The sequence below is a fragment of the Daldinia loculata genome, assembly GCF_022478755.1.
Source record: "Daldinia loculata strain CBS 113971 unplaced genomic scaffold F4817scaffold_13, whole genome shotgun sequence".
Lineage (NCBI taxonomy): Eukaryota > Fungi > Ascomycota > Sordariomycetes > Xylariales > Hypoxylaceae > Daldinia > Daldinia loculata.
Genome location: NW_026054867.1, coordinates 546,936 through 563,658, shown reverse-complemented (window position 1 = coordinate 563,658; position 16,723 = coordinate 546,936). Strand labels below are relative to the sequence as shown.

Genomic DNA, 16,723 nt, shown 5'->3' with positions numbered 1-16,723 from the left:
TTTAGTTTTTTAAAATAAAAAACTAAAAAAAAATTAATAAATAACTTAATAGTAAAAAATTTAACTACGTTTATTTATTATGTTTAAAAAAACTTAATAAGTAAAAAACTATTACTTATTTTAATAATAATATTTTTATTAATTTAATTTATTACCTTTATAATAATATAAATAATAATAAAATAATATATTTTTATTTTTTTTTTTATAATTAATTAATTATAATTTATTACTTATTTATGTTAACTTTTAATTATTAAATATTTTCCCACGGTGATTTATTTTTTTTTTAATAAAAAATAATTATATTTTAATTAATTTATACCGTAAAGTTAAATAATAATAGTTAATAAATAATATTAATTTATAATTAAACTTATTAAATTATTAACTTTTATATTATTTTAAAACGTATTTATATAATCTTTAATTTTATAAATTAATAATATTGGGTAAATATAATAAAGTTATATATTAACTTTATAAAAATTAATAATATAAAAAATTTAATAATATTTTATAAAAACGTTTATTATTTATAAAATAAAAATATGGAAATTATTTTATTTTTTAAAAAACGCAAAAATAAATATTATTTAGTTAATTATATATTTAAATTAATTTATATTACTTTTAAAAAAATAAAAAAGTATTATTATAATTTTAAATGTTAAAATTTATATAAAATTTATTAAAAATATTTATTTACTTATTTTATTTAATTTATTTTTTAAATAAATATTATTATAATTTATAAAGTTAAAAAAAGTTTATATAAACTTTTATTTTTTATAAAAAATGTAATATATTTTTAAACTTAAGTTAAAAATATATTTTTAAGTTAAATTTCTTTATTTTTACTTTTTCGTACTAATTTACCAAACTCGGGCTTACTTTCAAAAAAACGGTTTTTATTTTAAAATAATAAAAATTATTATTATTATTCCGTTAATAATTAAATTATAAATCTTAACTTATATAATAACATATATAATAAAAACGATAAAAATAATGAAAATAATAATATAATTAATAATAATATTTGTTAATATTATTTTATTAACAATTAAATTATAAATTTTAATTTATATAATAATATATATAATAAAAATAATAAAAATAATAAAAATAACAAAAATAATAAAATAATTAATAATAATATTTATTAATATTATTTTTTTAATAATTAAATTATAAATTTTAATCCATATAACCACGTATATAATAAAAACGATAATAAACATATCGGTTAAAAATATTAACGGTTTAATAATTTTAATAATAAATTTACCCTTTTTTTTTTTACAATCTTTTATTACCGTTAATAATAACGATTAAAATAATAACGTTATAATAAATTTACACGTTATAAAATTTAAAAAAATTAATTTTAAATATAATAATAACATTATTAATAACATAACTTTATTTAAATATTAAATTATATTATATAATACAAAAAACATATAACTTTAATATATTTAATATAATATAATAATTTTTTTAATTTTATTAATTTTTACATTTAATAAATTTATCGCAATATATTTAAAAAAAACTTTAACATAATAAAATTATGTTTAAAATTATATAATAAATATGTAAATTATTACTTAATTTATTAATATTATTTAAAAAACTTGCGTAAATTTTTAATTACGTTATTTTTATTATATTAAAAAATTGCGTTAATTATTTTTTATAATAAATTAATACCGAAAAAAAATTATTATTTTTTTATAACAATTATTTATTTTTTAATAACAATATTATTAATTTATATATTTTAACATTACCTACCCGATTATTATATAAATTTTTATTTTTTTTTTACTTTTTTTAATTTTTTTAAATTATCTTTTATTACCATTTTTTATTATTATCTTTTATTATTATTATATTTAATTTTATTATTATAATAATAACTTTATTTAAATAACAATTAATTATATTTAACTTTTATTTAAATAAAAAATTATATATTTAAAAAATTTAAATTTTAACTAAAAAACCAAACCGTATAAAACAGTAAAATAAATTTTAAAAAAAATTCCCCGAAATATATTATTTTATAATTGTTTTTATAACACCCGTAAATTTAAAAAGTTAAAACCGGTAAAATTTTAATATACCGTTAACTTATAAAATAATTTTATAATAACAATAATTAATTATATTCGATTATTATTAACTTTTATATAACTTAAACGTTTAATTACTTTTATATATATAAATAATTACTTTTTTTTAACCTTTTTAACTTTTATTATCATAATTAATTTCATTTTTAATATATATTAAAATACATTAATAAAAAAATAATAAAATAAAATTTAAAATTAATAAAATAAAACTTATTAAATATATTTTTACATTACATAATATATTATTTTTAATTATTAATATTTACTTATTTATTATTATTATAAATTAACCATTTATTTCGTTTAAATATATGTTACTTTATTTTTACAAATAATATTAAAGCGGTTATTTTTATAAAATAATTTATAAAATTAAAAAATTTAATAAATTTAACCAAATATAACATATATAAAATTAAAAATAACGTTTTAATAATTAAATCTTTATTACCTTTTATAATTATAACATTATAATATTATAAAATTATAATTTTAAATAATAACGTAATATATTAACTTATTTTTTAATTTAAACATAAATATATACTTAAATACTTAACTATAACAAGTAAAGTTTAAAAAAACTTAAGCTTTATTAAAAGTCGGGCTTTTATGGTTCCTTTTACAAGGGGGCCTTCGGTTTTAAAACATTGGTGTTAAAATGTAAAAGCATTAGAGTTCGGCGCCAATCAGCACGCTGTAATCAGTTCCCTGCCAATCAGCTCTTAGAAATTACTACCTAGTACCAAATGCTATCATTAAAATGGGGTAAGGTTGCAGTACGAAATACTTAGCGCCGCAATCGGATCTGATAACAGTTTGCGAGGAGAAACATTTCGTCACAGTCAATAATTTTCTCTTAATCACCTAGCTTAGCAAAGACGCTCTTCCCCTACCATACCTGACTCAACCTGTGAAAGCCTTCGACTTAGGTAATCCAGTAAAAGAACTTCTCAAAATCAATTTGTAATCCGAACACTAATTCACCCTACCGCCAAATAAATAACAGCAAATCCGATAACTTAAGGAATTTCTATCACAAAGAACCTCGAAAGCCTAGATTGTTTAGTTGCCCCCTCGCCCTTACCTGCACCCATTTTGCCCCGCGGATAAGGTACTTAACATTATTACCTCTTGAGTTCATTGAGTTCACCGACACAACAATCCTTCCGCAACAATCCTCGACTAGGAGGCGCATCGGGCGCATAGAACCTCCATCATGTCTCCCTCAATCGTCACAATCGATAACACATCGGACTTCGATGTATTCGGCTCAACCCCGACCCAAAATGGCTCCTCAGGCCCCCGAACCCTACTCCTTGCCCCTCCGTCTATTGCCAGTCATGAGGAGAAGTTACGAAACGTCTTAGCCGCCCACGACCGGTCTGTTACCGACTTGCAGATGCTTGACCGTCTTTCTGCCGGTCTTGTTAACCTTCCCGACGCAACCTATGACCTAATCTTGGTCCTCACAGACGCCGATGGCACGCGTGCTGAATCAAGACTCCTTCTCAATCGCGATGTTTTCGCTAAGATCGTACCAACACTCAAAATTGGAGGAAAGATCCAAGCGCAAGACGGCTCCCTAGCACAGAATAGTCAGGGACCTGATGCGCGAGAGGCCCTCCTATCCGGCTTGCTGCCTGGCGACGACGGATTCTCAAAGCCAGATGATGGCGCTGCTAGTGCAGTTCCTCTTAAACTGGGACTAGGCAAGAACAAGAAGAGAAGTGCCGCCGGCCCTGCAGTAAAGAATGTTACTGTTCACCAAGCCAACGGGAAGGATGCAAGGCTTAACATGGTGCCTCCCACTGTGAAGTCAACCCCTGCAGGTGTTGGTTTTGTGGACCTTAGCTATGACTTTGACGCTCCTGAGGACGATGACGAGCTAATCGACGAGGATACCTTGTTGACAGAGGAAGACTTGAATAAACCCTTGGCTATTCGTAAGTAGTCTTTCCCCATAGGCTTCATTCAGTACTAAGCCCTAACCTGTATTGCAGCTGCGGAATGCGTACCGAAGGTCGGCAAGCGAAGACGTGCTTGCAAGGATTGCACATGTGGTCTGGCTCAGAAGCTGGAGGCCGAAGATGCAGCAAGAAGGAAGCAAGCCGACGAGAAACTTCAGGCTCTGAAGCTTGACTCCAACGATCTAACCGAAGTGGACTTCACCGTAAAGGGCAAGGTCGGATCCTGCGGAAACTGCTCACTAGGCGATGCTTTCCGATGTGATGGATGCCCCTATATAGGATTGCCGGCATTCAAGCCAGGAGAGGAAGTCCGACTACTTAACAACGTTGTTCAACTATGATAGTATTGTGAGCGCTGCAGCCATTTCCGGCTCAGTCACTTGGTTCATAGGACATACCGACAAGCTATATCACGATATCGACTTAATGAAGCATACTGCCTTAAGCATTGCAGGCCGCATGAATCTTGGCCGCGTTATATCCGAGGGAAACGGGGTTTGGGGGGACTAAAAACACGGTTTTATACAAGGCATGATCAATATCATGACAAAGCATGATACATCCACAAAGATGATGATACATAGATTTATAGATGAATTTGGCAGCTCGTTTGCGTTTTAGCCTCAACCTTCCGAATAGCTTAGCTAGGATTTCTCGGAAATCCTTTACCACATGTGACTCTTAGATTCCTTCGAATCTTAAGAATATACAAGGATCCCGAAGACATCTTGATGAATTAGTTTTAGTATCGTGATTTGATAGGGAATGCGTAGCTAACCTAACGCCTGCCTTAAACATATCTATGGAATCTATAAGGTATATGTGTAATCCATAAGTGGTTTCCCCGGCTTAATCGTCCAACTTCCGTACTGGAAAATCCCTTTTAAGTATCTGTGAGCTGAGTTTAAAGACTGCCTATGTTGCCTGTGAATAGCTATGTCATATTATGTATAAAGAATCAGCGCCAATATGCCCTTCTTATCCTTAACCATTAGAATTCTAGCTAGCATCCAACGGCTACTTCTAAGTACCAGAGTAAGGGAGGAGTGTGAGAACCCATGCGTACGACAATCTATTATATAGTATTCTTAGTAAATATGTAGTAGAGGACCACTAGATTATAAGCTTGGAGAAATTTGGTACTTAATGCAATGACGGATACCGTCTCTTACTTTTCATACTTGCTATGATTTTATCTACTTTCTTAGATATATTGACTTCTATAATATTTTACTATGGGCTCCCGTTAAGTAGAATAACAGAAACTTTGGATCAATTCTATGCCTTTTTTGCATATGTTAAATACCCCTAGACGTCACCTCCAAGTGGAACTATGACCTTATAAAAATGAATCGTGAATAGAATTTGGCTTGTGATGAACATGAAGTCAACCTTGTCAATCGGTTGTGGATCATGGATATTAACCTATGGACGAAGTTTCAAATATCACAAATATTCACAAGTATTAGTTGTATCAAGGACTTTGAAATTATTACACACCGGCGTTTAAATTAGGAAATTAAAATGTAAATGCGTAGACTAGGTAGAAGATTATGTGTATTACTGACCCTGGAATAGTAATATGTATGAATGATCTACTTAAGTGAATCTTACTTGCTGTGATCTTGAACTCAAATATCCGACTAGGCCTAGGACATACCGGCTGGCTTATTTTTGAGGTCTGAATGAATTCCTTAGCCATCTTGAAGGTTGCTGTTTGCTGTTGCTAGGCAGCGGGAGCGCCTTCTGTTGACCTAAAGTATCCATTAGCAACCGGTTTACCATTCCTAAGCTTCACTTGTTGAGACAACCGTAGCTCAGCTGCTCTGGCTAAGGGTTAGATGAACCCTCTAAGTTTTGCAGAATATCTACGCTTGAGACTAGCATAGGACAGGATAGAAAATATGCTACCTGTTCTGAATGAATGCATATGGTGGGTATTGATCTTTGGAGTTGAAGTTTTTTTTGTCTCCTATTATCAACAACTTATTTCTCGCTCTTATTTTGGAACTATAAATAAATTGACTTAGACACGAACAGGGCTGAGCTAGCACATCCCTTTTTTCTCTCCTAAACCGAAGCTAGTTACCTGTCTTGTATGCGGTGCTTGTTTTACAGGCCCGCTCTAAGACACAAGGACAACAACTGGTGTCTTTCCCTCTTCCGGTGGGATGCAGCCTCTGACGACATAGTTGAAACGTAGGGAGTGTCGGTGTTGAATGCGACTTCATCTGCATACTCTCATTATCATTGAGCAGGGACGGGTTAGATATAATCGCGGAATAGGATGAGGTCGAAACAAGAATTCGGGACTACGCATATCTCAACGGCTCGGGACTTGCGCCACTCAGCTCTGATCCCGATAGGGAACATGTTGGTGGCTGAGTCTGAAATCCTTGCTTACAGGTTTTATGTTTGCTCCGATTTCAGCTCTGCTTCGCTCGGAAAAACTCGGCACCAATGGTAAGGCTGTTTTCAGCTATGGGGTTGACAATCTTGGCAAACTATTGGGTAGGATTCGACGTGTCTTTGACCTGCGTAGCAAACTGTTTCTGTGTTGCTACTGAGTTGTTAGGACAGATCCACCTGTTATAGCGGCTCTGGTGTAAATATACACGTGTACATGTAATGTGCTTAATAGGAAATTGGCTCATGTAAGACGACTTTGTTGACGTATGAAATTTTTCTCTTATTGGACCTTTTCGCATTATCTGATGGCAATAACAGTTCGGGTACCCTCGTCTTAATATCTTGATTATTAAATAAGCGGCCGCCCACGATTTATGAGTGGGTGTATGCCAATTTGGAGAGCCTCAATATCACGAGTTTGGAATGAATACCCACCAGGTTAGGTACCTGTTTATGACGCTGTATCCGAGGTAAAGAAGTTTCCTATCGATTACGAGTACGCGGGTTTATTATGTACATGGCACTTATCTCTACGTAAATGCAGTTGTTGAATTGTTCAGTTGGCTATCTCGCTTAGGAAGCTCGCAATTACGTAGAGCTCGGAGGTAAATTGGAGATAAATGCAAGCGGATCGATCGGATTCGAAATCTAGTATGCCACTTAGATCGGCGATAGCCGCCTTACCAGCTGAATAGGTAAGCTTTATCGCTGGAGAGAGTATATACATATAAGTCACAAATATTCTAGTTATGCTCAAGATACTCATGATACATCGTGGACTGGTGATAAAAGAAACACAAAACTGACTGGAGTCTCAAAGGTCAGCAGGTATTGCAAAACGAGAATAATTGGTGGAATATAACTCTTGGCTTTGATAGAGATCTAACCAACTAGGATATTCAATTCTCCAATAGCCAATGAACTCTATCAGGTACGGAGCCTTGATTTAGAATTTTTTTTTTTCGTAAGCCTGGCAAAAGACAATTGATTGATATGTAGTAGAATGGCCTTTCGCGATATTATTAAGATCTTACGGTTTTGTCAGTTTGAGAATGAATGCATAAATGTGTAGCATGTCCACGGACCTAATGCACCTTTGTCAGGTCTGGTTCGGATCACCCCAATCTCACACCCCCTTCATACATTTGTACTGCACAGTTGTTGGCCCGTGATGATTGATCGTCAATGCGATGCTTGGTGACCATTTTAACATTTTGGAAGCTAGCAATTTATTTGCTTTGCAATAATCTAACCTAACTCTATTTCGATAAGAACATTGAATATTTAAGATGATGTAAATGCGATTTTAAAGATCGGTTTAGCTGGTTAAAGTTCTGGACAAAAATGCTTCTTTTGTGATTTACAGCCAGGGGCACCAATAATTTTGCCGAACAACGAGCATAGTTGCATGGGAGGTACCAAGGTTAGGATAGCTCCTAAACTAATAACAACTTCAAGGGTCCAGGCCATGTAACGGACAGACCGATATTTTGTATTTCTTTCTCCCCTTTACATACCTATACACATATTCTGGACTCTTTTGTAAATATTCTTTATAAGAAATCTTTTCTAAACAAAGGTGGTCATTGTAACCAACTGTGCATTTATTTACTAAAGGACGCTACTTTGTAATTCGTCGATTATTATTCACTACAGCAACTGACAATCGGATTGTTGCGCCGGACTTGTCTTGATTGGAATTTAAAGACCCTGGCCGGGTGAGTTGGTGCCTTGGCCTCCCATTGCCCCAATGCCCAGCCTTTTACTGCCTGCTTTCAGTTAAGCTTCTGTTCCGGTGGTGATTCAGGTGGCCCCCCCCCAGCACTACCTAAAATTACCTAGGCCCCGCCTAAAATACGCTGCAATTTGGCTAGTACGAAGTACCTGATTGACCCAGTTGTATTTCATGTACCTAGGTACACCTTGAATCAAGGCTAAAGGGGGTCGCGGCGCAGTTGGGCCACCTGCAACTTTCACTTCCTTAGCCACTCTGCTGCCACTCTAGCCACTGCCGTTCCCCGACCGCTTCTCCCCAAATTCCTCCCTTCCTGATCTTCACTTTCTCAAGTCGCTTTTCAATCCATCCCGATCTATCAATTCACCCAACAACCACCTACGAGGATTGACTAATCCCGTCAGTTCAGCTGCTCGAGTCTTAATTAATTTATACGCAACTCGAGGGGATGAGCTTTCGGTTTTTCTGAGTCGTTTCGAGTATCTAGGATACTCGTGTCGGACCAGGCGACACTCGCTCTCCTGTAGGCCCCTTCCGACCGTGTTGCTCCCGTCTTCTGCTGGTCTCCGACTCCCAATCGACAACGGCTTCATACATCCACAATGGCCTCCTCGTCGTCAAACGTCGTGGGCGTCCACTATAGGGTGGGAAAGAAGATTGGCGAAGGATCATTCGGTGTCATTTTCGAAGGCACCAATTTACTGAACAACCAGCAAGTCGCCATCAAGTTTGTAAGTAAATATTGACTCTATTTTCATTTATCGTCGGCAAGGCTCCTATGCCCCTTGGTCAATCCTCAATCACCGCACCATACAAGGCGTCTAGTTCTAACCACACACGCTTGGCAGGAACCACGGAAGAGCGATGCGCCGCAATTACGAGATGAATATCGTACATACAAGATTCTTGTCGGATGCCGTAAGTCAACTAATGTGTTTCATCCGTATACTTTTTGTAACTGACAAGCTTCGTTTCTTAGCTGGTATCCCCAATGTCTATTATTTTGGACAGGAAGGCCTGCATAATATTCTTGTCATAGATTTGCTTGGACCCTCGTTGGAAGACCTGTTCGACCACTGCAACCGAAGATTCACTATCAAGACCGTTGTCATGGTAGCGAAGCAAATGGTAATTCGTCCCCGGAATTTTATGAGTCAATTACGCGCAGGAACTAAACTGGATTCTAGCTCTCCCGAGTGCAAACCATTCACGAGAAGAATCTCATCTACAGAGATATCAAGCCCGACAACTTCCTCATCGGTCGTCCTGGGACCAAAGCCGCGAATGTTATTCACGTCGTTGACTTTGGTATGGCCAAACAGTACCGAGACCCGAAGACAAAACAACATATTCCGTATCGAGAGCGAAAGTCCTTGTCCGGAACTGCCCGATACATGAGTATCAATACCCATCTTGGACGCGAACAGTCACGGCGAGACGATCTAGAAGCTCTCGGCCATGTGTTCATGTACTTCCTCCGAGGTGGACTTCCCTGGCAGGGCCTGAAGGCTGCGACGAATAAGCAGAAATACGAGAAGATTGGCGAAAAGAAGCAGACCACACCCATAAAGGATCTATGCGAAGGTTTCCCAGAGGAGTTTAGCAAGTACCTCACTTACGTGAGGAACCTCGGTTTCGAAGATACTCCCGACTACGATTACCTGCGTGAACTATTCACCCAGGCTCTTAAGAACACCGGTGAGGTGGAGGATGGCGAGTACGACTGGATGAAGATTAGCAAGGAGTCGTCCAAGGGCTGGGATGCTATGCACAAGCCTGGACCTTACCACAACCCGAATAAGCAGCCGGGTCTCTCTGCCAGAGAGTTGCACAACCAATCTCGTATTAACGCCCCTGGCGGCCTTACTCACGAGCGTTTAAACGCCGCGCAGCCCCCACCTCCGTCTCCAGCCAGACCGACGGACAAGCGCCGGCAAAACGCCCTCGGCGCCACGGCAGCGCAGCGAGGTAGCGCGGTGGGGGGCCTTCGGGACATGGCTACACCAACTCCTTCAACCCAAGCCCAATTCCAGAACAGCAACCAAAACTTACCAACGAGGATGGCACCCCAAGCGAATATGGGATCGCCGGCCGCGGGCAATGGAATAGCGTCAGAAACCCAACCGACAGGATTTCAGAAATTCATGAAGGTCCTTTGCTGCGGTTAGTTCGAGCGTCGCCTATATTAGCAACGAGCATAGAGCTGATAAAATGATAGGTTAAACCCAATCTAACGTGGCATACTGGCGATCTTATAGACTAGAACTGATCCTGGATGGAGTTCCTGCGCCGATTTTTATTACTACTAATGCATCCTGGTCTAAGGTGTTCATCCTACTAAGTCTTGGTCGTTGTGTGTCATTCCATAGTTGTCTTCTCGATGGATTTTGCTTGCGTGGGCTAAGAGCCTCGATAGTGCTGCCGCATTCGATGTGTATGTTTGAAGCAACAGACTTATCAACATGTTGAATCGCAGCCTGGATCACCCTACGCAAATTTGCGGAATAATACCCCTACAAAGCCCGGGAAGACGGCCAATCGAATACATGATTTCCTATTAGGATCAAGGCTTGGCGTTACCCGAGACACGAATGAATATCTTTTCCTTTCACGACTCTCGTTTTTATGAGATAGACACAGGTCGTTTAATTAGTAGCGCGCAGCACGGCGCTGGTGGGATTTGCACTGTTGGCGAGCATTGGGATCGGGTTTCGTTTTTTTTGTTATCCCATCCCTTTATACACCGTTCATAATTAAGAAGCAGGGGGAGGGGGAGGGGGACCCGAGAGTTGAGACGGGTTTTGTATTAAGCAGAAGTAGTATATGGAGGAGGGAGAGCGCAGAGTGGCTATAGTAGGAGGGGATCTCGCAGTCGGTGCCTGAGAAGCATGGAAGTGTTGAGTCGGTAGATGGGAGGTATAGGACAGAAAAGAAGAGATTCATAATGATTTCGGTGCTGAGCGTTGCACCGTAAGTTGATTCAAAGAGATATACATTGGGACTTATGTTGCATTCGATCGATTGATACGTGATACTATACCGTCCTAGCCTAGTAGTACTACCGTAATTTATTAATATGTGCTCGTCACTGGCCGGTGGCATCCTCTGAAAATAAACATATTCTGATGCTAATCTGTCCCTACGTGCACAAAATTTTGCCTGTAAAATTCTTCCAACGGGACAAGTGAGTCCATCTAATGGTAGAATCTAATGGTAGACGGTTTCCGTTCCAACGTGGTAATGTAATCAGTACATGACGACCGGCCATAGTTATAACACCCGAAGTATCATCACCTTCGTAATCCTTCTCCCGTTTACCGTAAGCTGCGTTAACCGTGACAGCTTTCGTACAAACCAAAACTCCCCTTGCCTACTGATAACAACATGATCGTCGCGGACTTAAGTAAGCTTCTGCTTGATGAAGAAAGACCGGAGATGAGACAGCTGCCAGGCGCATGTAATACCGAGAACGACAAGCTGGATAACCATCCAGCGCACAACACGTGAGTTAGTAGACTCGGATTGATCTCGGAACTCGGCTTCTCGTTCCTGTGGGTTTGAGGAGAGTGTTAGTATTTCACAGCTGGATTCTTGGGCTATATTTAAACCGAATCTGTCACGATCTACGAGACGGTGAACCCCCCCCTTTTCTACCACCCCCTCTCTTCCTTCTGCTGAAGATAAAAATGACCAAATGGGATGAGAAAGAATAATAAACTTACCCGCTGGAAGATTTGCTCGCGGCGGATATCCTGGAGGCGGGCGTTGAGGTCGCGGATGCGCTGGGAGATGTCCATGAGCTTGGTCTTATCGGTAGACTCGATCTCGGAGGAGCCGATGGCGAGGTCGAGGGTCAGCTTGATGCCGCCGTTGGGTTGTGCGGCCGAAAGCCAGCCTGGGCGCCCGCTGCTGCTGCTCGGCGTGAAGCAGATCTTGTGCTCGCCCGACTCGGCCGCCGTGAAGGTGAATTTGCCCGACGAGGATCCCCGCTGCGAGACTACCCGGTGGTCGTTGTCGAAGACTTCCTAGGGAGGGGGTTAGTGGGATCGCTATGATTGGGTTGGGTTGGGTTGTTTTGCGCATCTGCTCTGGACCGGAGGAAGAGCTGATATTAAGGCGGAAGCGTGGGAGTGGAAGTAGGACTAACGTCAACGGAGATGTAGATGCTGATGCCGTCGTGCTTGGCCCAGGAATGTGTGTTGTCGTCCCACTCCTCGGCCTGGTAATGTCCGAGGACTAGTGTGTCCTTGGGCAGCTCCTCGAAGAAGCATTTCGCGTTCGTGCCGTCGAGGAAGAAGTAGAGCGCATGGGCGACGGAGCCCAGCATCAGGAGGGGAAGAAGCACCCTCATCGTTGTCGGTAGCGTACTTGTCGAATTTATTATGTTATCTTTTTTTTCAATTGGTTGTATCGGGATTTGTTTAGGGTCGGGTCGAATGGTTGACGACGGGCGTTGGCAAATTAGGTGTTGTTTGGATTGTATTGTCAAGCCAGCCGTGTGAAGCTCTCGCGGACTCTAAATTCCAAGGTGCCACGTTCGAAAAAATGGCCTGTACAGGGGTTAGACAGTGCTGCAATGGCCTGAAGTGCAACTGGGCTGCTGGAAAGGTCCGAAAGGAGTCCCCTGGCACTGGCATTGGCACTAAACTTACAGTGGTATATCGATAAGTTGATATGCTGACCACGTGATGGAGAAGCTAGGTGAGAAGCATTGGCAGGCAGGTGGGAAAGTATGTGCCCCTGTTTTTCAATACTCCTCTTTGACGCATAAGGTTCGAATAATTTTGCAGTCTCAATCAACCGTTTTTGCACCACCAAAAATCAATGCGCGATCCTCTATTTCCACGGTAAAATAGCGTCATCCACTCCAATAAACGAAACATCAAATAGACGCGCCGAGAAGTCCACACTATCTCGAAGAACCTCTCTTCATTATTCTTCTGCCATGTGTTATTACGCGTATATAGTTTAATATTTCCGTCTTCGGCCATTAAACCGCCCTTCCTATTTCGTACTCCCGCCGTTTCCTCCAGTAGTCATCCCTACCCTTCAATAACCAAGTAAGGCGAAAATTACCGAAACTACAGTAATAGCCTCATAACATGGCCTCCCATGACGTCCGCGATGTCCTCAACCTGCCGCTTGATGCTGGTTCGCGACCAGCCAAAAAACAGAAGACGAATGTCCCCCGACCGAGTTTGAAGGGTTTAGCAAGGGAGGTACAAAACTTAGGAGGCGATAATCCTATAGCAATTGTCCCGGAGTTATCTTCATTCAAAAAGCGGCGATTTGGAAGTAGGAAGCCGGCTGCGCGATGGGAATTACGTCCTTTCCGCAACTCAGCGCGAAGCGATCAGTCACTACATCTACGGCATTGGAGGAAGCAGACGGAAGATCAGACAAGACCGCAGGATGAGCAAAACGGGGAGAATGGGACTAATGTGGAAGATAAATCGGCGGAACTTGAAGACTCGGGGTTTTCTAAGTTTAACGTACAAGTGGACATTCCTCAATACAGCGACGACCAATACAAGTCCAACTTAAAGAGCGATGAATGGACGAAGGATGAAACAGATTACCTATTCGATCTTGCTAGAAACTTCGACCTTAGGTGGCCTCTGATATGGGATAGATATGATTATCAACCGAAGCTAGACGATAATATAACGAATGGCGAGGGGCCAGACACTACCGACCCTAAGACCGCCGTAGTCCCGGCACCTAAGGGGCGGACTTTGGAGGATCTGAAGGCTCGGTATTACGAAGTTGCGGCAAAGATGATGGCCGTCCAGAAGCCTGTTCAGTACATGACCCAAGCTGAATTTGCGCTTCATGAGGTCATGGCTAATTTCAACCCCGTCTCGGAGACAAAACGCAAGATGTTCGCAGCAGAAGCCTTGTCTAGATCTAGGGACGAAGCTCAGGAAGAAGAATTGCTGCTTGTTGAAGTACGCCGAATACTTGCCCGCCAGGAGAAGCTCAACCAAGAACGTCGTGAGCTTTACAACCGTCTTGACTACCCACACACGGAACAAGATATCAATGCGTTCAAGTCCAGTGCTGGATTACAGACGCTTCTTCAGAATCTCATGAATGTGGACAAGACCAAGAAACGAAAGTCACTTATGGAAGCTAACGGTGCGAACACGCCTGCATCAGCTCATCCCTCAGCGCACCCCTCCAATCACCCCAACTCTACTCCGATATCAGAAACCCGCCGGGAGAGCATCGCAGCTTCGTCGACGGGTCATCGTGATTCTATCGGAGGCGGCGAGCGTCCCGAACGTCCTGCCAAGAAGGGGGCCCAGCCCGAGAGAAAGAAGCTCACCGAACAGGAAGAACAAATATACGGCGTATCACACCACGATCGTTTGCCTTCAGGACCAACGTTCCGTTACGAACGAATAAATAAGATCCTCACAACAAAGAGTAATGCTCAGCACCAGCGTATTACCAATACCCTAGCCGAGCTAGATATCCCGAGCAGACTCAACATGCCTACGAGGGCAGTAGTAGAGGAAATGGAGAAGTTGCTCAATTCCATCGGCGTGCTCCTAGACATGCGAAAGATGAACGACAAGATTGATGCCGAGATTAAGCTCGAGAAAGCTAAGAAGGCTGAGCGTGAGAAAGCACTGGCCCCTTCACAGCCAGAGAATGAAGGTAAATCTAGAGAGTCGGAGGGTACCGCTACGATGAATGACGAGGATAAGAAAGAAGATACCGCGGTTGACGGAGATGCTGCTGGGAAGACTAATGGCGAGGCATCTGCGACTAATATCGCAACGAACGGAGACGTTAACGGCGACAGTGGTGGGACCGCGAATGCAGATGATACGGAGAGCAGGATTGAGGGTAAGGGGCTACGACCAGGGAGCAGCAGCAATGGGCATAAGAGAAGTGCCAGCGTGCTGAGCGCCAGCAGCGACAAGAGCGCCAAGAGGCAGAAGAAGTAGGGCCGTATGAAGTGTGAGAGTAAGCTGGGATGAGGTACGAGGAAGAGAATACCTAGTGATACGGCTGACTACGATTACCTACGACTGGGTAGGCCGACACGATGAATTGGCATCAGGGCAAGCCGGATGAGGTTACGATAGTAAGATAAGTTAACATTAACATAACATACTTACGCATAGGGCTGAGAATGCCGTATGCCTTTTATCACCCCCATCTTTACGGTTCGACGATGATATGAGATGAAGTGATTGGTGCCGATTAATTACTTATAAGCTGTGTGCTTATAACTTGCTTGTTAAGCCTGTTGATGTTGTAGTCTGTTAGCTCGGAGCTGGTTAGCCGGCCTACAAAGTTGATAATGAATAATGAATGGTCATGTTGAAGATTTGAGTACGGATCTTTGTGTTAATGACCTTGTAGTATGGAATGATTTAAGTAATAGAAAGGAGATAGAAGGTGATAATCATTCTTTTCACAATTCCTTGTCAACGTTATTGGACCCTTGTAAAAGTGTTCTCTTATAGGTTTGATAGTGTAGGCTAATATCACGGATAACCATGAGAGAAAAGGGGCAGGACCTCTCTATAGGCTATTGGTTTGTCTGATTTATCGATATATAGTATCTATGCGTCGGTACGGAGGCGAGTACATGGTTGTTCTATAAGAGTTATACATACCTATACAAGACTATAGTTATTAGGTACCTAGGTAGTCTTCAGAAGCAGACATGAAGTAGCAAAGTAAAAGGGCTACCCTTTGAGCGATCTCCATTTCGATTCATTTACATAGTTATTTATATCGTGTACCTACCTATTCATACATACAAGCTACCTAGGTACCTACCTACCTACCTACCTACTGAAATTAGTAGCTGGCACCACGGAAATATACAAGTAAGTCTAGGTAGGTCTTAGTCAATACGACAATGCATTAGGTTAGGTACGCTTTTTAATATCATGTTAAAGAATTTATATGCTTGCTTGCTTAGGTACTCTTTGCTATCTAATACCCGAGTAAGCTACGTTTTACTCAAAACGTCCAATGTCGTTAAAATCCCACCGGAGGAATATACTCGACCCGATACAATACTAAGGAGACCATTCCCATAAAAAACAGAATAGCCTATGCTCGCTCGTTTACACATCATTCGTCAGGGGCAAATGGAGTAACACGTCTCTGGTTCGGATCGTATCGTACATCTTATAATATTACCTTGATCCTGCATATACATTTACGCATCACATCTGACTTCTGCTATTCTCTAACCCCCAACTCATTATATCTCACTAAGCATCAGTTCAGGAAAATCAAATATTAGATGCTTAAACAAAGTATCAATTCCCCTAACAATATAATATACAAGTACAGCAGCTACATCCTTCGTGCACAGTCCTAAGTCAAAAATCGCGACCGACAAACCATAAACCGGGTATCTTTAACATAGATCTTTCTATAGTGCCGTATCTCTTTCTCTTTTCGTCGAAATCATCGTCTTCGCGTAAGGGCGC

At 40.0% G+C, this 16,723-nt stretch overlaps 4 protein-coding genes across 4 annotated transcripts; 3 read left to right on the top strand and 1 right to left on the bottom strand.

Moving 5' to 3' along the window:
* Positions 1-3,010: 3,010 nt before the first annotated feature.
* On the top strand, positions 3,011-4,838 carry F4817DRAFT_332191 (DUF689-domain-containing protein). Its single transcript, XM_049302625.1, has 2 exons — positions 3,011-4,090; positions 4,148-4,838. Exons 1-2 carry the CDS (start codon positions 3,364-3,366, stop codon positions 4,453-4,455), a joined length of 1,035 nt encoding a protein of 344 aa, XP_049160969.1. The 5' UTR covers positions 3,011-3,363; the 3' UTR covers positions 4,456-4,838.
* Positions 4,839-8,291: 3,453 nt separating this feature from the next.
* Positions 8,292-10,710, top strand: F4817DRAFT_44624 (casein kinase I). Its single transcript, XM_049307484.1, has 4 exons — positions 8,292-8,989; positions 9,107-9,176; positions 9,238-9,386; positions 9,446-10,710. The coding sequence occupies exons 1-4, from the start codon at positions 8,861-8,863 to the stop codon at positions 10,424-10,426; spliced, it is 1,329 nt and encodes a 442-aa protein (XP_049160968.1). The 5' UTR covers positions 8,292-8,860; the 3' UTR covers positions 10,427-10,710.
* A 238-nt stretch (positions 10,711-10,948) lies between these two features.
* F4817DRAFT_332178 (emp24/gp25L/p24 family/GOLD-domain-containing protein) lies at positions 10,949-12,866 on the bottom strand. The gene is made up of 3 exons (XM_049302624.1): positions 12,406-12,866; positions 11,981-12,283; positions 10,949-11,807 (listed from the first exon to the last, which is right to left on the bottom strand). The coding sequence occupies exons 1-3, from the start codon at positions 12,607-12,609 to the stop codon at positions 11,658-11,660; spliced, it is 657 nt and encodes a 218-aa protein (XP_049160967.1). The 5' UTR covers positions 12,610-12,866; the 3' UTR covers positions 10,949-11,657.
* A 168-nt stretch (positions 12,867-13,034) lies between these two features.
* F4817DRAFT_332175 (uncharacterized protein) lies at positions 13,035-15,568 on the top strand. The gene has a single exon (XM_049302623.1). It carries the CDS (start codon positions 13,361-13,363, stop codon positions 15,212-15,214), a length of 1,854 nt encoding a protein of 617 aa, XP_049160966.1. The 5' UTR covers positions 13,035-13,360; the 3' UTR covers positions 15,215-15,568.
* Positions 15,569-16,723: the final 1,155 nt, after the last annotated feature.

What these genes read in the sequence shown, in the direction of transcription:
- F4817DRAFT_44624 (XM_049307484.1), top strand. Translation starts at nt 8,861, where the DNA reads ATGGCCTCCTCGTCGTCAAACGTCGTGGGCGTCCACTATAGGGTGGGA. An exon ending in CAAGATTCTTGTCGGATGCC is followed by an intron (nt 9,177 to 9,237) that starts GTAAGTCAACTA and finishes TTCGTTTCTTAG; the next exon opens with CTGGTATCCCCAATGTCTAT. An exon ending in TCATGGTAGCGAAGCAAATG is followed by an intron (nt 9,387 to 9,445) that starts GTAATTCGTCCC and finishes ACTGGATTCTAG; the next exon opens with CTCTCCCGAGTGCAAACCAT.
- F4817DRAFT_332178 (XM_049302624.1), bottom strand. Translation starts at nt 12,609, where the DNA reads ATGAGGGTGCTTCTTCCCCTCCTGATGCTGGGCTCCGTCGCCCATGCG. An exon ending in GCATCTACATCTCCGTTGAC is followed by an intron (nt 12,284 to 12,405) that starts GTTAGTCCTACT and finishes CCCCCTCCCTAG; the next exon opens with GAAGTCTTCGACAACGACCA. An exon ending in GCGAGCAAATCTTCCAGCGG is followed by an intron (nt 11,808 to 11,980) that starts GTAAGTTTATTA and finishes TCAAACCCACAG; the next exon opens with GAACGAGAAGCCGAGTTCCG.
- F4817DRAFT_332175 (XM_049302623.1), top strand. Translation starts at nt 13,361, where the DNA reads ATGGCCTCCCATGACGTCCGCGATGTCCTCAACCTGCCGCTTGATGCT.
- F4817DRAFT_332191 (XM_049302625.1), top strand. Translation starts at nt 3,364, where the DNA reads ATGTCTCCCTCAATCGTCACAATCGATAACACATCGGACTTCGATGTA. An exon ending in GAATAAACCCTTGGCTATTC is followed by an intron (nt 4,091 to 4,147) that starts GTAAGTAGTCTT and finishes CCTGTATTGCAG; the next exon opens with CTGCGGAATGCGTACCGAAG.